Genomic DNA, 14,914 nt, shown 5'->3' on the forward strand with positions numbered 1-14,914 from the left:
TTGCTTGACTGAGATCTTTGTGATGAATTTTCTTTAAAATTTATTTCCAGAGAAATAAAGAAAAATTTCTCTTTTGAATTCTTAACATTCTTTTATCTGACAGAGACAACCTAGTGTCCTGTCTTGCTTTGATTATCCCCATTCATGGAGCTAAAATGAATGCTCTGTTTCAATAACTGAGTTGGCCTAGGTCACTAGTATTTTAATTCTTTTATATTAAATAAATAAATTATGCTTAAATTATAGGCAATTTAAATTCATTGTGGGTTGTGAGGGGAATAAATTGAATTTTCATGGCATGATAGAATAAAATGAGCATGTGAGTGGAATTAACTGAATCTGGCATGTGTATTGATATAGGCATGTATATTATTTATAAACTTGATTCTAATTATTTGTAAATAAAGACTATATGAAATTAAATGTAAGAATCTAGTAGATTATAATAATTGTGTGTGGTTTATAATGATTATGTGTAATGTGTATGTATAGTTTTAGTATTATAAGGAATTGTCATTTGGAATAAAGAAGCATTTTTTTTTTACCCATAGTATTCTAAATATATTTGTTATCTAATATGACTGAAGATCTGCTTTTTATAGGACATTAACAAGTGCTGGTAAAGACCTGCAAGACAATTTTCTGAAGGCTCTGGCAGTGAGAGAAGAAGATAATCGCAGTGGAAAAGTGAGCGTGAGTACATTTCATTCAAAGGCTAAAAATGTATACCTTGAAGACACAGTTAGTATATAATGTCTAGTAAGTAAAAATATAGCATTTAATATTGTCTCTGAAAATTAATTCATGAGGGACATAATATGGCTCTTTATTATTTATATATTACAGGAATATATGTTGAAAAATGTTATTCCAATTATATCTACAGAAGTAACCAAATGGTGAGAAATAGTAGTATTCTATGCATCTATTGTGGAGAAAATGCCTATATTTAGCAGACTGGGTGTCATCTTCAACTCTGTGCTAGTCCTATGTTGAAACGTCCCGCTTCTTTTCAGCCCAACCTCCTAGTACATTTCTCCAAGTCATGTCATCCACTCATCCCCAAGTTTTGCCCCCTGCCTACCTGATTTCATGCTACCTCTAGAAGATAGTCTTGGAGTCTTCCCTGGGAGATGGGATAGAAACCACATAATGAAGAGACATGATTTTGAATCATCCAGGGAGAACTTGCTCTTGCTTTATTAAAACGTATACTAGATCAACTACTTAACATTGCTAATATTATTTAGAATAAATATTTCCTTTCTTGCTTTGCCAATATAATATTAGTGATAGCAGTCTTCTGTTAGTCTTAAAATGTTTCAAGTTAAGGATAAAAGTAGGTAAATATTCATGCTGAAAGTGCAATAAATGACTTACAGAAAAATAATCAGAAGTGGTATGTTGAAAATTTTAGAGTAACAGAAAAAGATGTTATAAGGAGGTCTATTTTACCAATTAAAAAAGTTGGCATTTTCTATCAGGTACCTTGAAAATTTCACATACAGGTAAAATCCTCAAACGTACTTCAGAAAGGGAAAACATCATGCCTTGGTTAGATAATTGTACAGAACTATCCTAGACTTGAAATCAGGGAAAGTTTCTTGGTGGAGGTGGGCTGAGTGAGATTTAAAAGAGGTGAGATTGGAAATATGGGCAGAGACTAGACTTTAGAAGACTTTGTCAGTTACAATAGAAAAGTTTGGAATTTATCTGACCCTTAATGGAAAGAGTAGCTAGAACAGTAGGAAGAAAGCAGAAAAATGTGGTCTCACAGGAATCCATGGCAAGTACTTTCAAGAAGGAGCAAGTGAGCATCAGGATCTGTTGTGTTTGAGAACATGCAAATTAAGAAAAAATACCTGAGAAGAATGAAATGCATCCATAGTAAGGACAGAAGTCAGATTTCTTAGGGTTGAAAATAGTAGCTCATTGTTAGACGGTAGCACTGACAAGTACAAACAGCTTTACAGACCTAGGCCCATATCTTTTACCACCATGGTATACTTCCTTTCAAATATATCTTTATTAACCTTTCTATCTTGTTGGTATTTCCTTTGACAATGAATGACAGCATCATCCACTCATTTATCCAGCTCAGAAGTATGTCAGTTACAATAAATTCCTTTATCCTCTCTCACTTATGTTGAATGAGCCACTAAGTTCTCCTAAATATGTCAGATCACTTCATATTTCACCATTTCAAATATCATTTATCTAGATTCAGACCCCCATAATATCTTAAATATATTATTATAACAGCCTCCTAAATGATATGCCTGTGTATTTTCTTGACCAACTCCCATCCATTTTCCAATCATTCAGCAAATATTTATTGTGCACCTGCTCAAGCCTGGAACTGTTTTAGTCACTGGGACACTGGGGCACTGCAGAATCTGTGACTTTAAAGTTCTTTATATTTGAGAGAGGAGGAAGAAAATAAGTAAGCAAAATAAAAGTGGAACAGTTAATTTCAGCTCTGGATAGGTGTATAAAATCAGAATATTGGCTATAGAGAGATTGACTAGACAGTGGTTGATTGCTTTAGTTACTGTAAACATGAAAATCACTTTAAGGAGGTGACATCTGTTAATACTTGAATGAAATGGAGAAGGTGGCCATGGAATTTGAATGATGTGACACTACAAACAGATAAATATTTGTGAAGGGGAGATACCCTGAGAAGAAGGAACAGTGTAATAAAATCTGAATTGACAGCAATCATGGCATGTTCAAGAGATGGTAAGAAGACCAGAATGACTGGAATGCAGTTATTGAAGGGAATTATAAAGACAGATGAGGTCAGAGAGGGGGTCAGCAGCCAGATCATACAGGTTTTAAGGAATTTTTATTTTATTCTTTATTTTTAATTTTTATGTCTATTCTTTTATTATTGTGACAGAAAGTTAGATGGATGATCTTAAGCAGAGAAGTGACCTGATCTGATTAACACTTTAGAAAGACTGACCTCATTGCTGCTGGGCAGGGTAGGAGAATGTGGGGAAGAAGTCTAGAGCAGAAATAAGGAGGTAAGTTAGGCTAAGATGATATATTAGTTTCCCATGGCTGCCATAACAAATTACCGCAAACTGAGTGGCTTAAAACAACAGAAATTTGTTCTCTAACGGTTCTAAAGGCCAAAAGTCTGAAATCAAGGTGACAGCAGAACCATTCTGCAGGATCTGGGGGAAAGTCTGTTCCATGCCTTCCCCTTAGCTTCTGATGTTGCTGACAGCTATTGATGTTCTTTGATTTGTAGAGACATCCTTCTAATCTCTGCCTCCATCATCACGTGGCATTCTGGTGTATCTATGTCTCTGTCTTATGTTCCTACAAAGACACCAGTCATACTGGATTAGCACCTCCTCCCCCAGTTAAATATGACTTAATGTTAATTTTATGACATCCATGAAGAGTCCATTTCCCAACAAGTTTGTTTCCGCAAGTACCAGGGGTTAAGACCTCAACATACCTTTTGAGGGGACATAATTCAATCCACAACAAAGGATAAAAAGTTTGTTCTTGTTTTTGAGCAGGTAAATATCATTGGTTACATTGTTGAGGGCTGTTTCAGTGGAGAGCTTTGATTAAATGTCTTGGTGGATTAAATAGAGAAAAGAAAAAAAGTGTGTACTTGAAGATAAGGAGAAACAATTGTTTTGAGGATTTTTACAGTGCTGTGTAACATACACTGAGTGATAGCTGATATAGGGCCGGGGGTCCAGGAAGTTTGTTTTATTGTGTTTTAAGACGGATACTATTAACCAAGTTTTATGTTAATAGGAGTGATTCAGTAGAGAGAGGAGTATTGGTGGTGTAGGGGACAAAGGAGATTCTTGCTGGCAAGATGGGCTCCAGAGCTCCAGGAAAAGGTTTGCCTTTTGAGAGGGGCAGAACCACTGTTAAAGTTATAGCAGGAGGGAAGAAAGAGCCTAGAGGCGCACCTGCTGAGTATGTTGGATTGAAATTTTGGAAGATGAGATAGCCCTACTGTGAGTTTATCTGCTTTTTCTGTATTGTTGCTCCAAATGACCTTATATCATTATGATTTTTTTCCCTTAGAAAACCTAAATTGAAGTTTTTTTGAGTCATTTAATGTTGGGTAGGTTGCCACTGATTTGGAAACTAGAATCTTTTTTAGACTCATAGCTTGCCAACTCTGAAAATAACATATGATCATTTATCTGGCCCTTTGAATTTATAGTATTATTATAATCAGCAGAATACATGTCATTGTATCAAGGGCTGCATTTAAGGCTTAATTTTCTATTTTCCTAATCTTAACGAAGACTCCAAATGATTTTATAGCAAACTGTTTACAACAGAATACAACATATTTTAGAAAGATCTAATTGTTAGAATCATAGGCTTACTTAAAAGCCATTAACTAAATGGATATGCTTTTTGAAAAGCAGTCCTATGAAGTATACAATATTCATGAGATTTGAATCTATATTAATTTGCTGTCAGCAGAAATTATATATGAATTTTATGAGGGCTGAGCTCTCAAAGGGAAATGACTATTTCCTGAGCATTGGGATTTCTCTACATAATGTGTAGGGGCAAAATAAATGGAGGACTTCAACTGAGAGGCACATTTGCTACCCTTTGTTTCATCTTACTGAAAGTAATACTAGAAAAATTATATAGTTTTAGAACTGACATAGTTGACCTGCCTGGCCTATTAAGGCTTGAAGGACTAATTTCATAGCAATTTTCCTAGGTAATTTTCTTTAAATGTAGCTAGGAAATTAGAAGAAAATTAAATTTACTTTCCCACACTCACAAGTTTTTATTTTATTTTTAAGTTTGGTGATCCCAGGTTTCAGATGCTATTTAGTGTAATTGAATCTTATTCTGAGTGTCTTCTTTCTCCCTCTGGTCAACTAATTACAAACATGATGTATTAGTTTTTGCTGCTTAGTCTTTGAATTTACTCTGCTATAGAGCCTGGAGCTTGGGAAAACAGCACTGCTCTCTGTCCCCGATCCCCAGGGGCCCCCACCATAATATTTTCAATGCACAAGCTGTAGGATTATTTGCTTATTATATGCATTTATACCATTCCCACAAAGCTGCTGCTTGGACGTGTAATCTTGGGCTGTGTCCTGGGAGAGAACAGGGTTTTATGAAAACTAAAGGTTATATAGCTGCTACTTGAAGAATAAAAATTCTTGAAAAGTACTTCCTTTAAAGCTTTCATTGGTTCATTGGGTCAGATGTTGTCAATACAAATATTGTTTAGATAAATCCCTTTTTAAAAAAGCTTGTTGTAAGCCAGAAGTAACTCAATTTAATTTGAGAATTTGTGTTATTTCATTAATGCCTCTAAATTTCGTATATAATGTATACAAAATAATGTGTATTATATATGTATATGTATATATAGCCATATATCCATATATACAAGCACAATATGGAAGCATACCTTTACATATATGTATAACCACACATTTTTAAAACATCTTTTCCAAAATAGTGTGTTTTAAATTACTATGATGTTCCATGCACTTTGTTTAGACAAAACATTGAGCCTTATGTGCAATTCATGTACAAAAATGTTTGAAAGGATTAACTGTGTAGTATTTCAAATGATGGGTACAATGAGTATTTTTTCCTAGTAATATAATTATTTAATTTTATTTTAAATGTGAGCTATTCATGTAGGGAAACATTTCTACCTCATGTCCCATGTATTTCAGATTTAAAAAAAAATTAAAGACTAAAATGACTAACAATTTTCTTCTCATTTGGGAGCAGATATATTGTTTCCTGAGAAGTGCAGTTTTTTGATTGCTCATGTGATGAAGTTTTTAACACTGCCACCACAGTGAGGCATTTATTAAGTATATGTTTATAATAAATGCTTGGAAAAGCACATTAATCAGGTCTGGTTCTAGATAACCAAAAACTCGGATGAGAAGCAAATCATAGTGATACATGTAGACAAAAAAATTCACAGAGAACTGAACACATTGTATGAACTTATGAGGGACTGCAAAATGCATTTTCTCAGAAAAATCAGTGAAAATGTTAAATAATTGAGCATTTAAAAGAGGATGAGATTAAGGTTTTTTTTTTTTTCAATTTCCAGCAATGTCTTGATAAAAATGGTAGAATTACAGAGGATGCTTGAATGAAGATGTAACATCTTGAAAGCATTTCATATCTGTGATAGAGACTGAAGAAAATATTTGAGACAGTAGTTTCCAATTTCTTTCTAAAATACTCTGAGGTATTTACGTGTTTGATCATCTGTTTTCTCTCCTATCTTTGTATAGTTTTCCAACTTTCTTCTGACTTTTGATCTCAGTCTCTTTCTTAGCTGACCACCTTACACCTCAACTTGACCAGCATCTCTCCCACTATACACATTTTCCCTTAGTGAATCACCCAGAGCCATGGCTCACTGACTCTATGCCTCCTGCTACCAAAACAGAGGCTTAGATCTTGCTGTCCATCTGTTTATTAACTTATTCAGTTGTTTATTAAATGGTGATAACTGTTTCTGTACAAGGATTTGTGTGGGTTTCTGAGGAACAGTGGATGGCAAGTGCCTTGTGGAGCTTAAAGTTGCTTGGAAAATCAAGTAATCAAGTAAGCATACAAATAAAGCAAAATTGCAACTGTGATAGGTGCCATGAAGGAAAAACCAAAAAAGTTCTGACTGTGAGGAAGTGGGCTGAGAGATGATGTGATCAGATTTTCGGACAGAAAAAGATCTGTATGCCTTCAGTATAGAGAATAAATTATAGAGCTGATAAAGGAAATGCCAATAAATGCAAGATCTGGTGAGAGAAGATGAGATCGTAGCCTGGACCAGGAAGATGATAGGAAAAATAAAGGAAAGAGAGCTGATCTAAGAGTTATTTAGAAGGTAAACTAGGCAGGAATTGGTGACAGGACAGGGCTAAGGAGGGGGTTAAGACAAAGAGAGTGGCCGTGGATAATTGGTGGTGCACTCAAAGATGGGCAGTAGGGTATAGAGACCATGGATCTGATTTTAAACATAGACTGAGTTTGAGTTGTCTTTTATGAAAGAAGTGGAAGTGTTAAGTAGAGAGCTGAAGAAAAAGATTCCAGTGTTTATCTCCATATTGCTATACCTCAGATACTAACATTTAATCTACAACTAAACCAAATTTCTGTTCCTCTTCCATTCCTCAGATGTCACCTCCAGTTGGTGACCAAAGCTGGTCAATTCTACCTTGTAAATATGTCTCAAATATATGTGATGGCAAGAGAGCCAAAGAGGTGGGCAACAGGCAGCTCTAAGGGCTCTGTTGTGCTGTGCTCAGTAGCATGGACAGTGCCCTGAAGATGGTGTGTATCCATGAAAGAATTTAGACGGGTAGCCAATGTCATCAAATGGGTATTTTAAGAGTACATTAGCAGCAGTATGTAAGGATAAGTATGTGTCTGTAGGGGTAGGGGATGAAATATGAGAAGAGGAGGTCAACTGAGAGCTGTTGTAACATTTCAGATAGATCATAAAAGGCTGGGATCAGGAAGTGACAAAATGAATGGTAGGAAAAACATGGATTTGAGTAATCAGGAGATAATTTTGTTTTGATATAGGAAATGGTGAGAGGGAGTTTTGAATATTATTCATGCATTTCTATTTGGGGGATTCAGTGGAAAGTATAAACAACTGATGATAATTTTATTAATGGGAACAGAAGTGTGATCCGGGCTTTAGAGGACTTAGTATAGTTCATTGATTAAGAGCATAGAAGTTGGAGGTAAACATTAAGTAGTCTAAGGTTTCAGATTTACTACTTACCAGTATTATAAATTGAAAACAGACTATGTTAGTTTTCTAAGGTGCAATGTCCTGCTCTGTAATGTAGAGATTAAAAGAGTACCTTCAACAGATATTATATATCACTTATATGTGAAATCTAAAAATAATGATACAAATGAACTTATTTACAAAACAGAGTGACCCACAGACAGAGAAGCAAACTTGTGGTTACCAAAGAGGAAGGGGAGGGGAGGGATAAATTAGGAATTTGGGATTAGCAGATACAAACTACTGTATATAAAATAGATCCACAACAGGGTCCTAATGTATGGCAAGGGGAACCATATTCAATATCTTATAAAAACCTATAATGAAAAAGAATATGAAAAAGAATGTATATGTATAACTGAATCATTGTGCTCTACACCAGAAACTAATACAACTTTGTAAATCAACTATACTTCAATTAAAAAAAGTGTGCCTTCATCTTAATTTTGATTGAATATTGAAAGGAAAATATGGGTTAAACACTTGACACACTGCATGATACATACAGTATTTAATAAATAATATGATTTCTGCAATAAAAGAAAATTATAGCATTGCTAGAGCTAAAATTGTAAATACAATAGAAATTATAGAAAATATACAATACTTTTGTTGATAGTTCTCAAGGTAAGCATTGAATAGCTTTGAGTCTCTCTTTAGAAAAGATGGTAGAAAGGGTTCCTTGAAACCATAAATACTTAGTTTTTATTAGAGATCTAAGGATTGTTGGTCATTGGCAAGATATTGTAGCAGAGTATTAAAAAAAAAACTTTGTTATGGAATTTTTCCAATGTTATAGGAAACCATGTAGGAAACCACAATCCTTTTCATTAATTTTCTGCTCTCTGCAACCCGCTTTGCTATTTGCCATAATACTTGCTATTTTCCAAAGAAGAAGAAGACACAGGTCTCCCTACGGTGTTTCTGATATGATAGGATCACGTAACTCTTTGAGGTAGCTAGATGGCAGAGTAAGGGTGGGTGGAGGGAGTCGTTATTTTTCAGATGATAGTAAACTAAGACACCTGGATTCATTGACTCGAAAACAAAAGTAAAACAGTCCCTTCCTAATCAGAGACTAATGAGGATTATAATGAAGGGTCGCATGCTGTTCTGGGTTGGGAAAATGGAACCTGTTGACACTCATTTTCCCACTGAATATTGACTGTGTAAACAGTTACATGGCTGACTAGTTTGGGCTTTGAAATATGCATTATTGAAGCTGGTATATAAACACTACTTACAGCTTTTCCTTCAGAATCTTTCAAAGAAACCATTGTATGTGGGTCAGGAAAACCTATGAATTAGGCAGTTCCTAATATACCCATTTCCTGTGTTGAAATCTCTATGAAACATAAGATTGCGTCGTATATGACCACTAACATTGTGCTGACATGATCTTTTCCCTCCTTGCTGTTTTCCAACTTCTATAAAATGTCCCCTTTCAAGAAAATGAAGGCATTATACAGATGTTTGTTTCCTTTTTAATTGAATCCATGCTTGCCCACTAATAAGCCCTTATGGAAATTATATGAGTCATACAATCTTACCTTCATTTTAAACAAATTACATCAATGTTTGGAAAATAGAATGCACATCAACTTCCATTTTGCTAAAAAAAAGTATAGTCTGATAAAACTTTAATTTTTTAAATTTCCTGGACAAAAATATGATACAGAGGCAATGAGTAATTTTAGAGTAGAGGTTATGGAGCCGTATTAATCTGAATTTGATTCTTGGATTTCCCACTTATTTATAAGCTAAGTACAAGTTCTTCATCTCTGCAGAGTCTGAGTTCCACACCTGCTCCCCAGTATGGGGATCATAGTTTTCATAGAGCTGAGATACTTCTAGAATAAAATTATGTAATGTTTAAAGCACAAATAAGCCTAATCCTTAGTGGGTGTTTAATAAATTATAAATAATATGTGTTGTGTTAGTTCAGTTCTAGAAGCAGAGTCTAAGATGCAGATTTTAGTGCAAGTGACTTAGGGAGAAAATTCTCTCATGTGAACCCTATTAAGGGAATGAGGGCTGCATGATTGCATAGAGGGAAAAGGTAGGTAGGGATGTGGTTTCAGTGGACATCCAGCCTCAGTCTGATCACGCAGGGAGCTCTGGAGCATGAACTGTATCAGACTTGTTCTGCCTTGAGGTCAGAGGCATGTGCTTATATACACTCTCCTTTCCCTTTTTCTGTCTCCATCAATTAATCCACATGGGTTGGGGGAGGAAGGAAAGTGGCTCCAATCACCTAAGGGCAGTCCTTTTTGAGGAGAGTGCAGGTGTGAACCATTAGCCATTAACACCTGCAGCATCTGGATCTGAGTGCACCAGCCTGGGAAAATGGATCTAGGAGGGACCCCACCAACATGCAATGCAGATGCAAAAGCTTAGTTTCAAACATTTTTGAAAGAAAAGAATGCCCCTCTTTCAATAATGTAATCTTATATAGGCAAAAAATATTTTTATGCTATTTTAATTTATCAGTCCTTTTTATGTGAAAATTTAATTATTTCTTTAGTGTTCCCTTTCCATAATCATTTGAATTAAAATAAAATGTATTATACTGCAAAAGCATCTTCATTTACAAATAATCAGAAATTCAAACATGGTTTTCAGTCCAGAAATTTTGCATATATAATAAGCTTTCTCATCGAAATCTTATATCCACTAGTACCTGGCTCTATATAGAATGGTTACTGTTTTGTTTGGATTGACAGAATGAAGCCAGTGAATCTACTCATGAGTGAGCAACCAGCAGAATGTTCGAGTGCATTCACCAAAGATGTTTGTGACTATAACAAGAAATAAAACCATCATAAGGAATAGAGATACAGTTGATTACTTTTTAAACACTATGCATTTTCAGATCTAGTACAGTATTTTTTAAATCCTTTTGGTTGCTTTTGGAATATGAAAAAGAGTCAAGTTGTTATAAAGTCACCAAAATTTGAAAAATGAATCTCTTTTCCATGTTATGGAGTTATTATATCCCTAATATTCTATGCAAGCAAGTTACCTTGGTTATTTGTCTCACGGTGAAATGTAGTAGGACTGGACTGTTTAGACATCAGTAGACATAAGAAAATCCTGAGACTGCATCACTCTTCTCCATAAATGAAAGTAGGGCTAAAATGATTTTAAAAAAGCACTGATATACTGACAGCAAGTGCACTGATCTGAAAGATTATGTGAACTTCCAAGTCCACAATCTGTTAACCACCAATCTAAAATCCACAATGTTCTGAAAAAACAGAAGATTTTTAAAGTTTGGAATAAGCTAATTTGGCAATGAAATCTGACCTGACATGAGGCTATTGATAGAGTTGATGTCATTTAGTGTTACTGCCCTTTAGTTCATCACAGAAAAATGAATGTATCAGGCTAATGAATGCTGTCCTAGGCTTACCTGGGAATGCTGGTTAATATTTGAATATTCACCATATTATCCTACCAAAATCCATGTACTCTGAATTCTAAAACAATTCTAGCTCCAAAGATTTCAGATAAAAGATTATGAACCTGTGTACATACAACGAAGTAGTAATTACGGTGAAGTGAGCTATAGAAGAAAACAAATCTTAGTGGTTGAATATAGTAACTTATTGCTCTCATAAATGAAAGTAGGGCTAAAATGATTTTAAAAAAGCACTTCATGATCAGTTCCTTGTCCATGATAAACTTACATTAGGGCTTTTCCTGTTTCTTGCATTCGGTTCAGAAACCTGTATTGATAGGCATGCTCTATTATCTTCATTATATAGCTTCTGAAAATGCCCTGGATATTGAGAATTAGCTCAGGGAAGAGAGAGAGGGGAATCATGCAGAAGATTATGAGCCAGTCCTGAAAGTGTAGTTTAGAGTTCTCTGTCTCAGTTCTTGTGCCCGAGACTCAGTAATATGGCCATACCTACCTGGGATGACTGGGAAATGCAGTCTAGCTGAATGCCAGGAGAAAACGAAATGTGATTGGTGAGATCCCAGGTGGTCCAGGTATCTGCCGCATTTGCATATGTATACATTATATATACATGTGTGTGTGTATATATATCTTATTCCCAAAACAAAATATTCATTCACAGAAAAATTATTTTTTAATTAAGGCCATTAGTGATCTTTAGTAAATGAATGACGTTTAAATTTCCAAAAAAGAATTGAGGAAACTCTGAAAAAGAATAAAGGTGTGGATAACCAGTTTTACCACGTAATAACATATATTAAAAAGCCATCATTACTAAGACAATATGGTACTAGAGTATGAAAATATAGAATACTCAACTGTGCTAGTAATCAGGGAAATGAAAATTAAAAGAGTTACATTTCACACACACAAAATTGGCAAGAAGTAAAAAAACAATCTTTTCAAATGCAGGTAAGAATGTGAAGAAGGAGGAAACCATGTTCAGAGATGGCAAAAGCGTGCGTTGTTAAATTCACTTCAGAGAGCAATTTGGCAATATCTGGTAAAAAGAAAGATGTATAAAATCGTTAACCTAGTAGATATATATATAGATATCTACTAGATATCTATATATATCTCTAAGAGAAACTGCCGATCATATATATAAGAAAATAATTACAAGTAAGTGCATTATAGCATTTTTTAGACTAGCAAAATCACCTAAATGTCCATTAACATGAGAACACATTGTGGTCTCTTTATGGAATGGGATATTGTACAGCTGTCAATGTGAAAAACTAGCTGTATTCTGTACATTATCCTGGAATCATCTTAAAAACATCACGTTAAGTTAAAAGAAAAAGATGTGTTTCAGAATAACATGTGCAGGAGTGACCCTCCCTCAGTTATTGACAAGCTCTGTTCCTTCCTATGCCTCAGTTTCCTTGTCTGCCTGTTGAATTAGTAGCAAAATGAAGTCAATAAATGGGTGTGAGGGTTAAAGGAACTCACACAAGCAAAGAGCTTGGAACTCTATTTGGAGCACAGTAAATTCTCAACAAATATTATCATTAAAAATAGTTATGTAAAGTTTAAAAGCATACAGAATAATTAATAAATTTGTATGGATACACTCATGTTCTAACCATATAAAAGCTACATGGGGATAATATACACCAAATATTGGAAAGTGGTTACATTGTACAAGGTGGGAGGAGGTTGGAAAGGAAAGAGCAGAGAAGAACAGAACTGAAGAATAGGCTTTTATGTACTGTTTTATTTCTTCAAAATGTTTGATGCCAGTGTGGGAGAATGTAAAGATTTGAGTAAGCTGTTTAGCTGGATGTTGGCTAAGGGGTATTAATTACATAAATATGTTATGTTAATCTCCTTTGTAATTTTCTTTATATTTGAAATATTTCTTAGTCATAAATGGAAACATGAAACATAGATTATAATATTTTGGGGGAAGTTTTAAATGAGTGAATTTATTATGTCTAGTAAAATGTTTATAAGGAAATGAACAAAAAATGCAGCCAAAAGGTCAAATACAAAGAGCAAACCTTGGGGTGGCAGCTCACAATTCTTTTTCCTCTGGGAAAGGAACCCAGATCCAGATGAGGGCCTCCAGAGGCCACAGATATCCTGTCTTCTGCTAGCCATCTGGATGACTGATTCATGTTGGACCAGTAGGATGCTCTCTGTTGGGAAGTGACGTTAGGAGTGCTGAACTACACATCACTGACGCTAAGAGAGATGGTCCATGAACTCCTACTGCGGGAGCTCTCTGAACTGCCTGTGTAGCTACTCTTGTGTTCTGAACATTCAATCCTGCCTTTGAATCTGGAAGATACTGCAGGGATCATTCCAGTAAAACTTCTATTTGGCTTAAATTAGAGTCCAGTTCTTGACTTACAGCAAGGGAACCTACCATCTTAAAATTAGTAAAGTTTATCTCTGTTACGGGGAGGATAATCATTTAGCAGAATCCTTTTGTGAGAACAGATTATTTCCAATTTCATCCAGAAGAAACCTCCAGAAGCACTGGTAGAGTTAGAATCTATGGACTCATGCTCTGTGTGACTCTAAGAAAGCTATTACTTCCTCTAAATCCAGTGCTATGTACTTACTTGTCACACGGCAATTCAAAGGTTAATTGCTACAAACTTTGGAGAGATGCAATGCAAAATGCAGTGGGTCCAGTAAAATATAAAATAAATGGATGTTTTGATTGTGTTGATATACATAAGGGCTTCTATTTTTAAGTGTTTTATGTTGATGAAATTATAAATCTGCTCCTCTCTACAACTGAGGAAACATCCAGAGATTGTTTTGGATTTGGATATGTGCAATTGAAAGCCAAGTATATTCATGAGACTATTTGACCATTGATGCAACATTATAGTAATATTTGTTTCTTCAAATTCATAAATTTTAAGAAAAAACTTCTGGCTACTTAATGTTAACAAACACAATGGCTTTCATAATATGAACAATGAAACAAAACAGTCGGAAAAGGAAAATTCTTGATACATGAAATATGTCATTGGAAATGAATGAATTAAATAGCTCTTCTGTCAAAAAATAATTTTACTTTCTGAAATTAAATCATATAGAAGTTTCAACCAAAAATTAGCTGTCAGGGAAGATGTTGACTCTACTATAATAAATAACAGAGCTAACCTTCAGAACAGTAAGAGGAAGATAACAATGATTACTCTTTAAAACTTGTGAACATTTTTGCTCAACCTAATTTGCAAAACGTGGTGATGAATTTGGCAGAAAATTGTAAAACCTAACAGTTCTAATTTAATGTTTGTGCTATTCGGAGAAAATTGTAATATTGTATTCAAAAGCTCAAACAGAAATTTAGCAATCATGTTGATTTCTCTTTTCCTCCTTAACCTCAGTATGTGGTGAATTAAGTGCTCTTGACAACCAAGCTTTTGAAGCAGTATTTGTCTCTTTAGATGCTGTAAGTGAAAGGGAAACAGTGGGACCTTCCCATTTCTTTTTCCCCACTCCTGAGTCCCGGGAAAGATATATTTTACAGCTGGATCATTCCCAGGGTAGTGTTCCTTTAGATGAGAAAAACAGTGCAGTGTTGGCAGGTGCTCTTCTTTGGACCGTTTCTGCGTGTCTGACCATTGCTGGTCTCTGTGGTTTACTCATCCTAGGCAGAGACTCAAGGGGAGGGGCCAAATCTGAACCAACATGTT

The 14,914-nt window shown here is 34.9% G+C and overlaps 1 protein-coding gene across 2 annotated transcripts in view; it reads left to right on the forward strand.

Moving 5' to 3' along the window:
• CFAP299 (cilia and flagella associated protein 299) overlaps positions 1-14,914 on the forward strand; it is a 493,878-nt gene that overhangs the window by 195,088 nt on the left and 283,876 nt on the right. The window contains exon 4 of one of the 2 annotated variants that reach the window (XM_072942181.1): positions 603-687. In XM_072942181.1, coding sequence (XP_072798282.1) covers positions 603-687 — 85 coding nt within the window. Of the gene's footprint in view, positions 1-602; positions 694-14,914 lie in introns of both variants that reach the window. The other variant, XM_006198219.3, reaches the window with a different exon arrangement.

This window comes from Vicugna pacos, chromosome 2, assembly GCF_048564905.1.
Source record: "Vicugna pacos chromosome 2, VicPac4, whole genome shotgun sequence".
Taxonomy (NCBI): domain Eukaryota; kingdom Metazoa; phylum Chordata; class Mammalia; order Artiodactyla; family Camelidae; genus Vicugna; species Vicugna pacos.